Genomic DNA, 18,851 nt, shown 5'->3' with positions numbered 1-18,851 from the left:
ACAGGGTGGCTCAGGAGGTGAGGCTGCTCACCATGGAAACTTGACCACCTGAGTTGGATCCTTGGAGTGCAAGGGAATGCAGAAGGGGAGAACCAATTCCACAGGTGTCCTCGGATGTCCACATGCACAATGAGCATTTGTGCGCACACATACAATGTGTACACACATCGTGTACATACATACATATATACATACATACACAATAACAAATAGAATTTTAAAAAAGGGTGATTTTCCTTGGAAAATGTTGAAATCTGGTTTTCAGGAATTAGACTCACAATGGGGACATCTTACCTTTCCTCACTAAGTCATGTTGTCAGCCCTCTGGTCTAGGGTTGTTTTTTTTCTTAGAATGAACACGTACTTTGACGGGTGAGGTAGCTCTGTGTGTACAAGCACTTACCACTGCAAACTGATCCAAATTTGATCCCTGGAACCCACAAAAGGGAGAGCCAACCTCACAGTTGTCCATGGACGTTCACATGTGTGCTGCATGGCACATGACTCCCCCCCCCCCCCATACATACTCTCTTAAGAGAATAGACGCACTCTTTATACAGCCGTGAATCTATGTGCGCAGATTGACGACAACCTCCTCACATGCAGCTCAGAAGCAGTTTAGTGGGTTCTCTCTCACACTGCCCTTCCCTGCCTGCCACCCTCCCTTCAGGCTCAGCTGCCATCGCGCCTGTGACAGGCTTCCCTGACCCAGGCATTGCCTTTCAGCTGCTTTTTAAAAATATATACCTTTTAGTCAGTTTACTTAAAATTCAGTAAAGTGTTTTCTTTTTGTGGAGACTGGGATTTCTCATCAAGGAAGGGATCATGTTTTTCATTTTTGTAGTTCTTGTCTCTTGACATTTCTGTAGTAGTGGCAAAATATGTCCACTGTACAGCCATCTCCAGCAAAGCTGGTTCTGGGACAGGGTCGGCTCTGTAACCGCACCAGAAGGCATTTGTGTCTGTCTGTCTATGAGGTCATCTCACTGCACAGCATGCATTGCTTGTAGTTAGAGCTGGGATTCTGAGATGACTTGAAGTTAGCCAGAAGTGCAGGTACTGTTGATGATGATTTAAACATTGTTTTGGTTATCTGATTTATCTCAATTCTTTTGACTTGACCAAAACCAACATTATAGAAATGTTCCCTTTAAGCCGGGCGTGGTGGCACACGCCTTTAATCCCAGCACTCGGGAGGCAGAGGCAGGCAGATTTCTGAGTTCGAGGCCAGCCTGGTCTACAAAGTGAGTTCCAGGACAGCCAGGGCTACACAGAGAAACCCTGTCTCAAAAAAAAAAAAAAAAACAAAAAACAAAAAACAAAAACAAAAACAAAAAAAAACCAAGAAATGTTCCCTTTGTCTCTCCAGTGCTTCTATCTAGGGAGGAAACATATTAAAGTGACACCTTTAAAAAAAAAAAAAAAAGATTTAGCTGGGCAGTGGTGGCACACGCCTTTAATCCCAGCACTTGGGAGGCAGAGGCAGGCGGATTTCTGAGTTTGAGGCCAGCCTGGTCTACAGAATGAGTTCCAGGACAGCCAGGGCTACAAAGAAATTCTGTCTCGAAAAACCAACCAACCAACCAACCAACCAAAAAAAGATTTAAAAGTCTATGTATATGTATGTGTGCCTGTGTGAATTTATGTGCACCACATGGATGTGTGCACCCAGAGGCTACAGGGCACTGGATCAATCCCTGGAAACCCGCATTACAAGCATTTATGAGATATCTGAGATTTGAACTTCTGTTCTCTGCAAGAATAGCATGTGCTGTTAATTGCTGAGCCATCTCTTATCCCATTCATTTTAAGCGTGTATGTGTGTGTGCACACACATGCATATGTGCATATGAGGGCAAAGGTGTCAGATCCACTTGGAAATGGAATTCCAGGTAGGTGCCTGACATGGGTATGGGGAAATGGGACTTGGGTCCCTGCAAGAGGAGCCAGGGCTCTTAGCCACTAACCTATTTCTTCAGCCCCAAGTTCTATATTTTACAAAGGGACAGCTGAGTGGAGACACACAATAGGAACTTTTAGGTAGGAGAGGGAGGGAGGGCCAGGTTTTCCTGGGTAAGGAACTTCTGGGTTGAGACTAGGAAGTCAGGGAGCAGAATTGTGAAGGCCTAGACCTAGCTGACAGGGTGCTGACTGGGCAGGGCAGGGCAGAGCAGACCACAGGATTCTCTTTTGATTGAGGTTTAACCCACCTGTGCTCTTGACTAACTCCTCTTCCACCATGGGTAGGCTGATAGGATAGTCTGCTTTCCTGGACTTGGAGGTACACTACCTGGGAGAGGGAGTGGCCCACAGGTAGTACCTCGTTGCTTCTGTTCTCCTGTACGGGGGCTGCCTGGACTGCTGTGAGGCAGTACCACTCAGTGCTCTTGTTAGATCACTATTAAACAGTGTCATCACTGACAATTTTTACTCTTCTTTATTAATATAGAAAAGGAGCCCGAGGCCGCTGAACCAGTAGTACAAAGCACCAGGAGTTAATACTATTCTGGTGAAAGGCTTGGCTTTATAAAAGTGGAGGAGGAGGCAGGAACTGCCCGGCTTCCGGGGCCAGGCCCAGCCTAGTCCCCAGAGCCTTAGAGCAGGACCTGGAATGAGATTCACTGGAGAGGGCTGATGGATAATTTTGAAGCAGAAGGAGTTGGAGGCCATGGTGACAGATGAGAGCATAGAGGTTCGGGCAGTGAGAAGCATTCTGTGGCTGATAAGGATAGAGAACTGCTGGCTGAGTGCTCCTCAGTGAGCCATGGGGAGGGGCTCTCAGCGATAGGGCCAGGTAAAAAATGCTGCAGATACCTGTGGAGTTCATGGATCCAGGCATAACTCTAGGGTAGAAGGGCTTTTGCCCTTCTCCACCAGGAATCGCCTTTGCTCTATACTACACATGGGGCTTTAGGGCCCAAGGCACAGAGAGGCTCAGAGCCTCATAGTGGAAGGAACAAGAGGAAGAGACTCAGGTGTCCCAACTTAGGCAACCAGGATTGAGACACAGGGCAAGATAACAGTGTACCTGCATAACAGGTTAGAATATGGAGCAGGGTTAAATTTCAATCGGCTCCACAGCAGTGGTGTCTGCATGAGATCTTAGTGTACAACACATGCTGGAACCCATCATGTGCTATATCCTGCCCCGATCTCTTGCCTCTTCTGCCAATGAGAGCTTGGGATATACCTCCAAGGTCATGGAAGCGGTTGTGCAGGTGACTAGAGTTGCTTCTGGTGGGCGAGTGGAAACTGAGCTTGGATGGAGGCGTGGGGTGATGGAGAAGAAAGATGTTCCTGTGTGGAACCTACTCTCAGACACACTCCCAAAGTAGAAAGGCTGCTGGAAGCCCTCCTCTGTCTAGAGGTAGGGAAGGCCATGCAGGGAGACGGCGTGGTTCGCCCAGTCTCCTTGTAGTCTCTACCTGGCGTGGAGGGAATGGGCGGTACTAGGCAGCCCTTTATGCTTTTTCCCAGTGTGGGGAGTTCAAGGCCTTTGGTGGATTCTGCCTCTTGCCCTCAGCATGGGATTGGAAGTGCTCTTGTTCACTGTGGTCCTATCTTGGGGACAGCCCGAGACTCTGCCTGGCTGGCACATGTTAGTTGGTAAGGAAAGGACAGAGGTTCTGACTAAGACAGGGAGACAGATGACAGCAACTCCGGCTTCCTCCTCTCCCTCTCAGGGCATCTCAGTCAACCGAGTTGCAGATCTCTTCTACCACAGCATTGAAGATGTGTGGCTGGTCAGCATAGACGTGGTGGGATGCGCCCTCAATTTCCTGCGGACAGAGGACAGCGGTGGCTCAGCTCCTTAGTGCTGGAAAGTCTCTTCTCCCACAGTGGTCCCACCATTTCTTCTCCCCCAGCTCCTGCTTGCCTGTTATCCTGAGCTCTTCTCAGGAGCAAGACTCTACCCTTTCTCTGGATACTGCACATTCCTTTGGGAACCAGTGAATGTCAAAAGCCTGTTTTGTTTTGGGGAGCCATCCACTGTGTATTTCCCACTTGATCTGCTTGTTTTATGCAGGAAACGGAACCATGTGTGACTCAGTGGGAAAGGGAAGTGCAGGAGACAGAAGTGTGTAGGAAATGGACCCTGTCTTTTGGCTGAACTGGGTTGCACAGAAAAAGGGAATTCCTATCTAGCAGAGAGGGCCCTTTCAAAGGCACTGCTCTATCGCATCTGTATTTTTTGTCCTTATTTTGATCACCCTTTGTCACCTGAGACCTTCCCGCCCACCATCTTCTTCAACTCCCACTCTTTAGCAAGCCAACCTACCATGTCTCGGACGTAGGAATCCGGCCTTTGCATCTTCACCTTCTTCCCTGTGCTGGTATCTATCCAGGTGTTGGCCCCATAGATCATGGTGATGGGCACATCTTTTCGAATTAAGTGGATTCGCTCCAACATGGGGCGCCGGGCCCAGCCGAAGGACTCCATCATGGCTTTGAATGCTGTTTCCCCACTAACAGAACAAAAAGGTGAGGGGATGGACAGGAAAACAAAATGTCAGCTCGCTGCTCTTCAGAGGCCAGGCTGGATCTCAGAGACTTGGTTTATCTCCTGTCAGCCAGCACTGGCTCATCAAGTAGTGAGGAGACTGGGAGAAGAGTGACAGGCCCTAAGGAATGCTTGTGAAACCCGACCACATAGGGTGCTGTTCAAGACCGCAGCAAGGACTTGTGCAGCACAGCTTTCCGCTAGGTTGGGGAAGGGGCACAGGCACAGGCACAGGCCACATGTGGCGCCGCACCTGCCCTCCTGGAGCTTGCTTTCTTGCTTGTGTCTCTGGACGGCAGTGGCTAAGTAGTCATATGAACTTTGCTTTTAACTCAGCATCTCCCAAGGCTCATGAAAGGGGGCTAGAACTTCAGAACATGGGGAAGGGGCTTAGCTGATGAGAAAATGGAGGCTGAATTCACTAGAGGTGAGGCCCGAAGAGGGAGGGCTCTACCAAGAGGGCTTTGCTAAAGACACTCTGGGATGAGGAATAAAAACTGTGTCAGGCTTTTGAGACTGGGGTTTAGTAGCTTCTGTTAGGGGGACACCACAGACACGAGCTTAATCTCCCTCTCAGGCTTGTGTGAGCTGGGGTAGCAGCCAGGTTTCCAAGTAGCTTGCAGCCTTTGTGGGAGGCAGGGGAGGCTGAGGACAATGCTCCCTCCTGGTCTCTGCCTGTTGGGTGTAGTTGTATTCCTGTTTTCCTTTGTACCCTGATGGGCTCTGTCTATTCCAGCAGGCACAGAGAACATCTCTATGAGACACTGCACCAGACTCTGTAATCTGTCAGACATGAATTTAAATTGAGTCTTCTTAGCAAGTCATAGAACCAAAATATACCTTGATTTCCTTATACAAACTGGAGGGAACTACAGACACTTCCTTAGGTCCAGCTGAAAAGAATGGAGACACAGGCAGAGCACCCACGTCTAGGTGGAGTGAGGAAGGTACCACTCAAGCATTTCCTTGTTGTCAAAGGTTTCCAAAGGACTGCTGGGAATTACAGACACTTGTCAGCTACAGTAAGAAAGCTGAGTTTTATAAAACTGAGTGGTGACTGGAGGGGACAGGGAGAGCTGGCCACCTCATGGCAGCTTAGCTTCGGCTGGGACACAAACAAGAAGCAAAGTTAAATATTCTGTGGGTTATACTGAGAGGCCACGGCACAGAAGTAGGTCTCAGGTGAAGGGAGAGGCAGAATTGTGCCCGTTGGGCCTTTAGGTAGGTACAGGACTGACAGTGAGCCCATGAAAGCTGAATGGAGCCAAATAACAGGAAGCTGGGGGATGCTCATTTTTGGGGGTTCCTATGGCCCATGGTTTAAGCAGGATGTTGCTGTAAGGCTGGGCCTCACCTTCCTTACAGCCTTGGGCCCCATAGTGACTTGGACAGGCTTGGGAAAAGGTGGATGGTGTCTGCCTCCTGCAGGGTCAGGGTAAGGTCTTCGCAGGGTGTTGCTACCCACAGCGGGATGAGCCCTGCTGGGATCAGCCTTGCTCAGGTCTGGCTGTGGGAGAGGATTCCTTTCCTGCCTGTCAATGCTGCTGACACTGCAGATCAGCAAGCTTGCAGGGCTTGCTTGGGACCAGCCAGAGATGAGAGCTTCTCACAGTGCTCAGGCCACCTTTATACCTCTAAAAGAGGTAAAGGATTTTTATGCCAATTTGAAACTATTTCAAAGTGTACATAATTGAAATAAATGCATATTCTTTCTTTGAACGTATTAAAATGTATTCTATAGATATATCACACACATATATAGAAAGGGACACATGAGAGAAGCATTCGACTAAAAATGAGGAAATCTAGAAACTGAAGGTTGTGAATGGGCAAAGACTTCACTTTTCTATTTGCCTTAAAAACAATGCCCCCCACATTTGCCTATAAAATAAAACCCAAAATACCAAAAAAAAATTTATTATCAGTTTTTCAGTTATAAACTATCTTTTAAATGTTTCCCAGACGGTTTCTCATCATGTCAGCTACTGATCGCTAGAGAGGGACAGCATATTTAATTAAGTCTATTGTCTCCTATAGCTCTGGTGACCACCCCTAGGGAACTCTGGAGACAAGCCTGCTGGTGCCTGCGTTCCCCTGAGGCAGGCTTCTGTGGAAGAGAAGCAGTAGCTCAAGCCTTACTTTCAGCCCTGCCCCACCCCACACTGGTCCCGGGCACCGCCCTCACCTGGGATTCTGTGCATTGCAGTGGTAGATGTATTCCGAGATGGTGTCATCCTCAAAGAAGTCTGCAAACTTGCGCTTGAAGTCTGGACGGAATCTCTGCACCAGCCCAGGCCCTGGGAGGGGGTAGGAAGAACAATGTGATACTGGGCATGTGGTACGTGCCCGGGATTCCAGCACTCAGGGGGCAGACGCAGGAGAACTGTTTCAAGCTCAAGGTCGGTCTGGGGATGTGTGAAGACCCTATTTTAAGCCCCTACCAGAGAACAGAAAGAACAACAACAACACGCCCACCAAAAAACAAAACAAACAAACAAAACCGTGGAGCGGTCAGAGTGAGTGGTGGTGGTAGGGAGAGAAGAGGAACTCCTGCCTGCTTATGTTTAAACAACCACCACCCAATTTCTCTCTTGAAGGACTTAGTTCCTTTATGCATTCAACATGACAGAGAGAGTGCAGGAGCCTGTTGGGAAGCAACAGATGACTTCAAATGTCAGAGTTTGATTTTTTGGTCACCAATGAGTTTAGTGACCGTCTACCATCCCCAGGAAGTTGGTAATTTTCATGTCAGCTTGCCCCAGTACTTTCCTTACAGGCTCACATGTTCTGGGAGGGTCTGTGGTAGAGAGGATTTTAAAGTCAGAGTTATGCACTCCCCCTCCCCCTCCTCCACCCCAACCCCACCCTGCAACCTTGCGATTATTTATTTATTTATTTATTTTTACTTTTCTGAAGGTAGCAATGAAACCATACCATTTCCCAAGCACTCTCTCACTTTCGGGCTGTAACAGAATACTTGGAAAGGTGATCTTAACAGCCCTGCAGGCCCCGGCTTTCACCACTGTGCGTGAAGAAGCTGCAGGCATGCAGGCAGACTGTGAGGATCGGGCCCACTGGACACTGCCTCTGTCCTGGCAGGCCTTTTGTCTGTGAGCAGTGTCTGGGGGAGATACCATGAATATAGCCACAGGCCCTACTGTCCCTCTAGCACAGTCCTCCATGGCTGCCAGGCAGCCACCCAACACCATAGCTGATACCTTGCATGGACCTGGCCAGATCCAAGACCAGGGGAGGGGAGCATGGTTAGACCAGGAAGGATGGTAGTGAGTCTGTTAGAGGGCCCTGGACTCTGAGGTCGGCCCTCTGGCTGCCTTCTTCCCTTTGGCACCCATGTCTCTTACTTGCTCCCTTTGTCCCAGAACACCTGTGCTACCTTTTACGTCAGGGCTCATTTTCCACTCTGTTAGGAGCCATTATGTTTCAGCCACTCTAACAAGTGACTACTGAAAAGTTCTATGTAGACATAAGCTATCAGTACAAAACAGGGGTCACCACCTTTTCAGTCAAATGAACCTGCTTCTTATGTCAGCAGTGTCAAAAGCTCCTCAAAGGGAGGCACGTGGACAGCGTGAGGTGAGAGCATGCAGAGCCTCTGACACTACAGACTATAGTGTGTCCTGTCTCGTTCTCAGAATCTTCTGACAGCTACTTAGGGCTAAGAAATCCAGAGAGGGAGATGTGGTGTGTCTCTGGAGCAGGGCACGGCTCAGCGGGACCTGTTTGCCATGGTGTGTTATGTTAGAAGTCGAAGATCTGAGTCCGGCTTGCTGCGGTGCTGGTGAGCCATGGAAAGGGATCCAATGGTGGCTACTGCCCTTGAGTCTCTACCAGGTTGTCACACAAAATTCACTCGTGTAGCAAAGAAGTGGCACATCAGAGTCCCTTCCTTTCTCTAGTTCTATCTGCTGATACAGATGAAGGGAATATACATACATACATACATATGTATGTATATATATATCAACCACCTGAAACCTCCAATACAGAGACATGGTCCTGATGAATGGTTTTAAGGAACAATGCTATGTGTAGGCCTAGTGTTTAAGAACCAGTGAGGATGACAGAGATAGGTAGGTGCACCAAGGTGAGTGGTGGTGATTGGATGGCCTTGGCTTAAAGACAGAGTCCTTCGTCCGGAGGTGACTCACCCCAAGGCCCAGCCACTCGAAGAACAGCCAGTGGATTGGAACGTCCCAGGACAGATGCCACAGCCTTGACCCAGGTTGGAGGTGCACGGATCTCACTAGGGTCAGTTGGTCGTAGGGGAAAGCCCCATGGATCCACCAGGATAAGATGTTTAACTCTACATTAAACAGAAGATACACTGTATTTGCTTAGAGGTATCATAGTTTTTCAGTTGCTGGGGAATGAGAGTATTACTGGAATAAATATTGGAACGTGCCTAGGAAGGCAGAGTCAGCTCATGAGTGAGAAGAGTAGCTTAAGTTACCTTTCAGGGTACTTGATAGAGTAAGAAGTGGCCAGGAATCCTCCCAAACTGTGCCCCAGGAGGATCATGGTGGGGATTCCCATGGTCTCCCGCCATGTCTCTATTGAGGTCACAAACTCATCTTCAGCTCCTTCTGGGTCCCTTGGGAATGTTGGCCTTGAGCTTCGCCCAAAACCAAGCAGATCAAAGGTATGAAGTGTGCGGCGGGCACTCAGTGAATCCATGTTGAGGATCCAGAGGCCCACACCGCCCCCAAAGCCATGTACCATCACCAGAGGGGTGCGATCCTTTTGTTCTGGGCTCACAGTCACCGTCCAGATCTTGTTCTGGTTTGGGAGGGATACATAACGGGCCAGGAACTTGTTCTGGAGACCTGGGAAGGGAAGAATTCCTGGGTAAAGCATCAAGAATGCTTCCTGAGAGCACAGACATTTTGCCTAGATACACTCTTCAGTCTTCTCTCCTCTTAAAGAGATCATTTTAGGAAGCCCTCCTAGTCTCCACAGTGAGTTCCAGGACAACGAGGGCCACATAGAAAGACCCTGTCTCAAAAGAAAAGGGTAATGATGATGATGATGATGATGATAATGATAAAAGAAGACATGCTGAGGAAGCCACATTGCTCTATGGTCTCTGCTTCAGGTCTTGCCTCCAGGTTACTGCCTTGGCTTCTAAACTTCATGATGGATTGTAACCTGTAAGCCAAATAAACGTTTCCTCCCTGAGTTTGATTTGGTCAATATTTTAATCTCAGGAACAGAAAGTGAACTAAAACAGCCTCATCCATCTTCGGCCTCCTTAGCCCGGCCTTAGACAGAACCCTAAGTCAGGTTAGCAAGAACTGTCACGTGGCGTGCCCTGTTCCCCCATCTTTAGATCTGATCCAGTGAATCTTGCTGAGTTCATTCAGAAGAAACTCCCCTTGATGTCTTGATGTCTTTAGTAATCTCCATCCACTGACCCTGTTCGTTCCTTAACTGTAAGTTCCCCAGCTGTTCCTGTAACATGGGGAACTGGGAATGTTATCGTCCCAGTGACAACAGGTTTTATGTAGTCATTTTAAAAGACTTAAAAGTATCAGAATAATTTTTCTTTTATACTTCAAATACTAATGATTTCAAATCCAAGGTAAATTTACAGACCATTTGGTATATAGGCAGTAAGAGAGACCATATCACTTTTCAAGATGGTGTGCCCAATTCCCTTTGGGTCCCTGATGTTGTACAACTCTTGGACTCATTGTTCTTAAATTTGCATGTGCTTGGACATGAACAGAGAACTGTGGTCTAGCCAGGTGGAGGTAGTGATGGGAGTGGGTTGAGCCAAGGGCTTATTCCTCTTAGACACTGAGGTGGGGCAGTACTTTTTCCGCTATTGTGGCTACATAGAAAGAGCTGCCTGTGTCAATCAGTCTGCATCTGGATGGAGGCTTGAAAGCTATGGTTCCTTCCAAATGCTCAGAGAGAGTAGCTCTAGCTGGGCAGAGCAGCAGGGTGGAGAGGATCGGGATGGGGGTTGAGGTATGGGGGGAGACATGGTCTCAGGGTCTTGTTTGAACCAATGGCTCTTTCTGCTCATGGGGTACCCTTCTTCAATATTGCTCATGAGATCTGGTCTGTGTGAACTCCAAAAAACTGTCATAGGCTATGCCTGAGCAGAGAGCAGGAAACAGTGATATTAGAAAACAAAGGATTGCTAGCATTCAAGTAGGAAGGTAGTAAATTAAAAAGTGCCTGGCTATGTGTTTAGAAGAGAGGGAGCCGGGCATGGTGGCGCACGCCTTTAATCCCAGCAGTCGGGAGGGAGGCAGAGGCAGGTGGATTTCTGAGTTTGAGGACAGCCTGGTCTACAAAGTGAGTTCCAAGACAGCCAGGGCTATACAGAGAAACCCTGTCTCGAAAGAAAAAAGAAGAGGAAGAAGAAGAGAGGGAAAAGCAAAGAAGAGATAGGGAAAAGAGGAAGGGAGGGATGAAATCTGTGTATGAATCAATACACATTAATGGATAGGGTTTAAAATGAAGCTGTAGGATGGAGGAGAGAGCTACCATAGGGTGAGGGCGTTGAGGGACCACTGTCGTGGAATACTGTGTTGTCTGTCTGTATCCTCCCTGCAAGCCAATGATTTTCTTTCCTCTAACCCATACACTCCTAATGAGGAATCAGGGGGCTCAGTGGACCCAGGTTGGGGAAGACCCTGTATCCTTTCCAGGCCTTTTAAAGGGGAGGAGCAAACTGTCCCTTCTACTTACACTGGAGGATCCTGGCTTCCACATTCTTCAGTTGAGACATGGAAGTGGGGCGCCAAGTGGGGAGCCAGCTACTCAGCCAGCCCTGAGGCCTACAAGACACAAAGGCACTTACTGACAACACTGGAAAGAAGCCACTGTTCCCAGCCTTGCTGATAGCTCCTAGAGTTATCAGGGTACAAGGTGTTTCCCAACTTCAGGAGGCCTGCCCTTCATGGTCTTCAATATCAGCAATGCCTAAGCAGTCCAATAGATACACTGTTAATCTTTCCTTAGGCAAATGGCTATTAAGAACAATGGCCCTTAACAGAGAACAGATACCATGTACATAAAACTTGACTCTTTTGTATTTATTACCTTCGTGGAGCTTTACAACTCCTCTTTGTTTCTGGCTATTTTAATCTATGCTTAAGGAGATTACAGAGGGAGAGGGAGAGACTTTCACTAATATTTCCATTATTCTTTGTCACTCCCAGAACTAGCCGTTCTTTTAGGGTATTGCAGACAAATTCCCATGCCATCTGCTGTCATGCATGCTTCTGGAAGTTTGGGGTGCTGTTAGTGCCTGATTGGGGAATCCATCAATCAGGGTTGAATTTAGAGCTGGGGCAGGCAAGGACCAAGGGGTAAGATATCTGGATTCATGTCACCAAAAGACACAGGTGGCCTCTGGCCCATTTTTCAGGTTGTAAAACTAGGAGAAAACTTGCCTATGTCCTAGAGTAAAACTGGTAACTTATCCTGCTTTCCCTTTCACACCCAGTGACTAAGCCACTGAAGAGAAGAGGTGCCAAGCACTGGCTCTGGAGTAAACAGAACTCCTGGGTCTGAACTATAGACCCACAAGTGATGAACAGAAGGGGTTGAGGTCCAGACATATAGTGAACCTTGACAGGTGCCTGTTCTTGTTCTACCTTTCCTGTCTTGCATGTTTTCTCTCTTTTTGTGAACTCTGCCTAGGTGAAGGTAAGAGGATGGTTGCAGCAAGGGCTTGTGGGTTTGAGCAGGAGAAGATGAGGGCATCCTGGGGCGGAACCATCCCAGCTACTCATAGCATACACAATGGGTACCCTGAGTATCTCGGGAACTCGTTGGATGAAGCACCAGTACCTAGACCACAGATCTTGGCCAGTCTCAAAAGAGAGACTTCCTCTTTGCGTTGTAGACTATAACAAGTCAGACCATGACACCTGAACCAACCCCACACATCTCTAACTCTGGACAGCAGAGCTCAAGAGAAATGCTTCCCTATGAGACAGCAACACTGGCAGCAGTCCACACAGCCCTGAAGGGGTGGGGGGTGGGGGACAGGGAGCTATGGGCACAGCTTGGACTTTCTTCTATAAAAACAATCCAGAAAGAGAAAAGGCAACGGTGCCTGTCACACTGTGTGTCAGTGCCATTTAGGGAGGTGAGAGCTGAGGTGGGAGAGTGAGGCAAGCAGCCTCTTAATATTGAGCAAGTCTCTGAGTTTCTATGGGCATTCGCATCTGTTGCTTTATTTGTAAAACGGAGCTGAATGACCTGAGTCTTCTCTGGCTCTAGTGCTGTTTCCCCCAAGTCACTGTAGGCACCATACATTTCCTCTTAGAAAGCAATACTCTCTTGGGCATTCTTTTAGGTCCCTTACACGATTGTTTACTGTTGATACAAAGTTATTTCGTTGTTCTGCATATCCAAAAGGACAAATATTAGGTCAAGGGAAGGCCCTGTTCCCGTGGAACCCTTGGAGCTGAGTCATTCTCTTCTAAGCAACTTTTTTCCCCCGATCCTGTTAGACCACATCACACAGGTGGCATCTCAAACTTGATGGCCTTGGGCAAGCAGTAAGCACATCCCAATCTAACAAACCTACTTCTGAAACCACGGCAGTAAGCATGTGTTTATGATTAAGGACACTATCAACTAGGATTGCAAGCAGAACGTAAAGGCGGCCAAGGGCTAAAGGAATTTGCAAGCCAGTTCCACACTAATTCCACCGCAGTGGAGACTTCTTTCTCCTACCCATGCCTTGCCCTTCAAGGGCTTTTCACACCCACGACTTTAGTTCCGGGCAAGTCTCCACAAGCACCACGTCCGCATCGGGAAGAGTTAGCTTATTCCTCGTGCTTTACCACTAATCTAACTGGGCTACCAGGGGGGCGATCGCGAAGACTAGTGGAAAGTCAAGAGTCCCCAGGCTGAACGCAAGCTTAACCCCCAACACTCTCCCAGCTCCGCAGCCTTCTCATCTCTCAGCGCTCCCGGGGCTCCTGAGCGCAACCCATTCCTCCCTGGAAGCCAACCTGAAAGGAAAGGCGGGGAGTCTGAAGCTGTCCTCAACTACAGACAGTCCCCGGATCCTGGCCCGGACAGATAGAGACAGAAAGAGAAACGGACAGGAGTAACTCACTGCTGCTCCAGATCATCAGCCATAGTAAACAAGCCCTGCCGGGTCGAGCTGAGCCAGCCCATCCCTCCGCTCGACGCCAGAACCAGCTGACCCAGGGAAGTATCGGATAACAAAGAGGGCGGGGCCGGAGGCGGGGCCTGAGTCGCTAGCTGGGTTCAAGCGGGCACCCTTGGCAGGCCGACCGACTCTGCACATGGACTGCAATCACTTGGGTGCTTCCTTCTGTTTGCTCCCTCTGGCCTGCGTCCAGGCTGAACACTACGGTCCCACAAAAGTAGGCTCCTAATCCGGATCACATCCCTTTGGGGAGGGAGCGAGGGAGACAGGAAGATAGGTAGTTTAAAACTCCAAGTTCCTCACTGGAATGCCACCAGCCCCGCCTCCACACCTCCTTCAATTAAAGAGTGAAGGAAAGCTTTGCCTCTTGCTCACGTTCTCAAGCTTCCCTCTATATCTCAGGTCACAGACGCTTCATCTGCCTTGGTAGTCCTATGGAAATGGTTTAGATGTCCGTGGAGTCATAAGGGTGCTTCCTATAAAAGGGCCTTGGATATTGTAACTCAAGATTTCCAGGTTCCAGAAATACAAAAAGCAAACTGCCTAGTTAAAATTGAATTTTAGACAACAAAGTTTAAGGCTAAGTACGCTCCCTGTAGTATTTGGGGCACAGCTCTAAGATGAGGGGTGACACCTGTCAGCATAAGCATTTCTCTGTTCTGGGGATGTCTTGCCTCAACCTACTTTCCAAGGAAAAAGTAGCAGTATCCTGCTTCCTTCCATTCGGTGGACCTCCCAGAAGAGGGCCAGTTAAAGGACTAACGCATAAGGCTGGGCGTGATTTAGGTATGTGGATATAAGATTAAGGATGTGGGATGTGAAGTGACTTAACCCAGAAGTTTTGAGCACATTTCAGGCTGGCTTGGCAGAGAGGCGGGACACATCTTGAAGCTGGTTTCAGAATTCACTTGAAATGGAAAGGGGGTGTGGCATCCCTGGAGCGGCTCCCTTTCCAATTATCCACTGCAGTAGTTTAATCATACTTAAGGGGAAAATAATCTACAAAAGTAACTTTTCTTTATCCTGTCTTCCTCTCTCTGAGGGCTCTCTCTCTCTCTCTCTCTCTCTCTCTCTCTCTCTCTCTCACACACACACACACACTTCAAGGTGTATGTGTCCTGGGCTGGCCTCACATTGGATGTGTATCTGAGGATGATCTGTGCTTCCGAGTCTCCTGTTTCTATCTCTGGAGTGCTGGGATTGTAGGGTGTTCTGCCAGGCTTGTTGATTCAGGACTGGGGATCGAACCCAGGGCTTTCTGCTTGCTAGCTAGGCACTTTTAGCAGCAGAGCTATGTTCCTAGTCCTACAGTATTTTTCTTTGGTCTTCTTGAAAGACCTAAGAGAACCTGAGATTTATTCTTTCCAGAAACACAATGTTAAACTGATCATTATAAGGGTTTAAAGTTGAAGAGAACTGGAATTTTCAGAAATGTCCATCCATGATTCTAGCCAAGCTCAGTGGTCCTACAATTCACTATACACAGTCATAGAGTAGGCTTGATAACAACGCAGCCTCCTGATTCCCATCCTCTGAATCTAATTCAGTTAGTTTGGTTTGAGGCTAGAAAGCTGCTGCATTGAAGGTGTTCCAGAAGACACACTAGTTAAACAAATAGAACCCATGGTCAGAAGTTAAATTCAAGTTCTTAGCTCTGTCATTTATTTCCTGATCTTGGGCAAGTCATTTTGTTTGGCTGCTGCTTCTTCTGGAGTGTGGCTTGTGAGAATTAACTAAGGCAATTCAAAGAAGATTTAGCATATGTACTTTAACAATGATGTATCTTATGTCCAAAGCAAACATTATGTTAGCACAAATAATCCAATGATAAAAAGAAAGGAAGTAATCTTTTTTGGTGGTCCCCCACAGACTCCCCAGGCTGGTTTTGGAGAGCTGGCAACTATGTAGTCAGAACTTAGTTCAAACTTCCCTCCTTCTAAAAGAGACCCCCATCATCAGGGCACCACATGACTTTAGTTTATTTTCCTCAGAACACCATTTTAAAAAGGCTCTTGCATAATCCATACTCATTTGCCCCTCCTCCAGAAATTAAGTTTCAGGGGGAGTCTTGTCTGTTTAGCACCCTGCTTTGCTCCCTGCCCACAGCAGGGTATGTGCTTGGCATTTGGTGACTGCGTGGGCAAGCAGGCTAGTAAGCATGAGTGGCTGACAGAATGAAGCATTCAGTGCTAAGAATGAAGTACTCAATTCTGCGGTACTAAGTACTAAGTAGCTGACAGAATGAAGTGCTAAGTTCTAGGACAACAAAAGCTCCCATAATCCTGATAACCTATAAAATGTGGGTTCTTTTGGGAAAGGCTGATCAGGTGCAACTGGTATTAGGACTTTAGATTCTAGAACATATATGAGGAACACAGTGCAGAGAGCATTAGTATTCTGTCTCCACGTGTTCCAAATAAACTTTAGCACAGTTGTTTAGAAGGAAGAAATTCAAGTATATGGAAAATGTTCTTTATAACGAAAGTTATCCTTTAAGGTATTCCCAGAATTGATATAACTCAGGATTGAGTAGATCTTCTAGAATTATATACAATGCAATGAACTCTTGGTACCTACTCTAGACAGGCTTCTGGAGAGAAAATGTATTCTCCCTTTCTTATCTTGAAGTCAAGACACATATGGAAGAATATATCCTATCTTAAAAACATATCTTTTAAAACGTGCATGATTTGATACATAAAGTATTGTACTTTTTTTTAGTTTTTTTTTTTTTTCTGGTTTTGGTTTTCTGATACAGGGTTTCTCTGTGTAGCCTTGGCTGTCCTGGAACTCACTCTGTAGACCAGGCTGGCCTCCAACTCAGAAATTCACCTGCCTCTGCCTCCCAAGTGCTGGGATTAAAGGCGTGCACCACTACTGCCCGGCTGATAATATAATTTCTTAGGGAAAGAATGGAAGAATCACAGAGTATGCCCCTTCTACTCTCCCATATCTTATATTGTGGAGCACCTTAGTAATGAAGCCTCTAAGGTCTTCTCTGACTTCTGATTTGACTTAAAACCTACTGTGTCTTTGCCAGTCATCAGATTACAGTGCTAGCACCATCTTTTGCATGCCCAACTTATTGGAGCTTTGCAGAATGGCCGACTTTTAATTATTTGGAGAAACAGAGGTAGTTCATGTCAGAATGAATAATTGTTAGCAAGTGCAAACATCTTCTGGGCATTTACCATGGGCTCTGGACTTTGCTGCTTAATGTTTGACATTATTTCATTTAACCCCAATGAAAGCAGTGCTGTGATTCAGGTATTGTTATTTCCATGTCATGGAGATGGAAAATGAGACCATAGTGGCATATATCTGTAATTTCAGCACTTAGTAAGCAGAGGCAGGAGGATTGCAAATTTGAATCCACTCTGGGATACATAGTAATTTCCAGTCTAGGCTACATAAAGAAACCTTGTCAAAAAGAACACAAAGAAGGAAAGCAAGGATTAAATGTTAAGTGATCAGTCTCAGGTTAGGTCATTATTTGTATGTAGAATCAAAGTTTAACACCCTCTTTGTCTGACTCTGGAACTTGAACTTTTACCTACTATCCCTCTGCACATGAACTTTTTACACATAGTAATGCTCTGACTCACACTCCTCAAAACCAGTGACCGTAGGCTTTCCTATGGAGAGCTTAGTTAAGTTCATATACTGAACACAGAGCAAAACTTTTCCGTATTGCTAATTCAGGTAGCTGAGAAAATCTGGAGTTCAGAATGGCTTTGTCTCCGAATGAGTATGCTTGTCTCAATAAGTGATGTCTTGCATTGCTTCTGTCTTCCTAGGGAGTTCCTATGAAGATGTTAATGATGGTGGTTGACAAAGATCAAAGGCTAAGACATGTCTGGAAGGTGCTGGGATAATGGCACAGGAACTTCAGGAAGAATTCATTCCTGGGATGACTAGAAACAGCCAGGTGGCCCATTTGGCCTTAAGTTGACTAGCAGAGGAATCTGTTCTACTTGTGATGAGACAGGGAGAAGGGTTAAATTGCAGATGCAGGTGGAGTAGGAACCTGTCTGGTTATCCTTCCACATCCCACCCACTCTACAGTAACACAAGAGCACAGAGGCTACATTTCTAGGAGTGCAAACTTCTCCCTTGTGAATATGGAGTTACCTCTTTTAACACACTAAGGCTTTCCAAAGACACGAGTGATTCACTGGAACCTGGGCAGGGCTATTTACGTCTTATTGGATTATGGTGCTAAGTGTTTCCGGGCTAAATACAGATAACAAGTGACAGTAGTTCAGTTTCGGGTTTAGAAATGTTGCTCAACTAGTTAGGCATGGCAGTTGAAAGTGACTCAAACGCTGAAATGAAGTACCGGATTATATGCGGGTAGACTTTTTAACTGAAAGATGAGATACTAGGTTTAGAAGGTCGGGTTATTGTGAACTTGTAATGGCAGTGCAAACCAGAAGGCAGAACTTAAGTTTTCTTCAGTTAAAACGCTAAAAAGCAGTTAATTGTACTTGTTAAAACCTCAAACTTTCAATTCTTTTTCTATAAAATGATTCAGTGGATCAGGTTGAACCAAATATGCTCTTTGGAGCCTTTCAAAGGTTGACATCTCGGGATATTATAACAATACCTGTTGTACGATGTCAGTTTGCTGCTGATTCTGACCCTTCACTCTACGCACAAGTGACTTTCTTTTTAGACAGTGACTGATTAACCTAAAAATTCTTACAATTTAACTACAGCTATTGGACCTCTTTGGTACCCAACGAGCGTTTGTTGAATGAATGAATACCTGTTGGCTTAGGTTCTTCGTGGGGCCCAGATCCAGCCTTCCAGTTCAGGATCCCGTAGAGGTCAACCCTCTCCCGCCAGTGTAAACCGGCGCTTGCCCTGTATAAACATAGTTCTCACTGCGGAGGAACTTGACCTGATCTAATGATCCGTCATAGGCATCTGAAGATAGAGCTTTTAAGAGAATTAGGGCCAGGCAGGTTAAGTCCCTGGGCCGCCAGCTTGGTCTCTAAGCAGATTCCCAAGCTAGACCACTGAGGGGGATCAAAGAGAGCCGGAACTCTCTGGGAAGCGTCTCTGTCCGCTGTTAAACCTCTCCCCTTATTCCGGTCACAAATCTCGTCGCCAGAGCAACAGTGGGCGTCAACAAACGCAGGGCGGAAATAAGGCTATAGTACACGTCTCCAGAGGGGGGGG

At 47.0% G+C, this 18,851-nt stretch overlaps 1 protein-coding gene across 2 annotated transcripts; it reads right to left on the bottom strand.

Annotated features, from left to right (window-relative positions):
• Positions 1–2,418: 2,418 nt before the first annotated feature.
• On the bottom strand, positions 2,419–18,763 carry Abhd4 (abhydrolase domain containing 4, N-acyl phospholipase B). Of its 2 annotated transcripts, none has more exons than XM_021182237.3 (7): positions 18,436–18,763; positions 11,222–11,310; positions 8,973–9,345; positions 8,671–8,825; positions 6,687–6,798; positions 4,280–4,466; positions 2,419–3,779 (listed from the first exon to the last, which is right to left on the bottom strand). In XM_021182237.3, exons 2-7 carry the CDS (start codon positions 11,259–11,261, stop codon positions 3,690–3,692), a joined length of 957 nt encoding a protein of 318 aa, XP_021037896.1. In that variant the 5' UTR covers positions 11,262–11,310; positions 18,436–18,763; the 3' UTR covers positions 2,419–3,689. The 2 variants fall into 2 exon arrangements, with proteins under 2 accessions (XP_021037896.1, XP_021037895.1); XM_021182236.1 differs by lacking the exon at positions 18,436–18,763 and adding an exon at positions 13,611–13,700.
• Between the last annotated feature and the right edge of the window lie 88 nt (positions 18,764–18,851).

This window comes from Mus caroli, unplaced genomic scaffold (assembly GCF_978045245.1).
Source record: "Mus caroli unplaced genomic scaffold, Mus_caroli_1 scaffold_12, whole genome shotgun sequence".
Lineage (NCBI taxonomy): Eukaryota > Metazoa > Chordata > Mammalia > Rodentia > Muridae > Mus > Mus caroli.
This window is presented reverse-complemented; position numbering and strand designations above follow the sequence as displayed.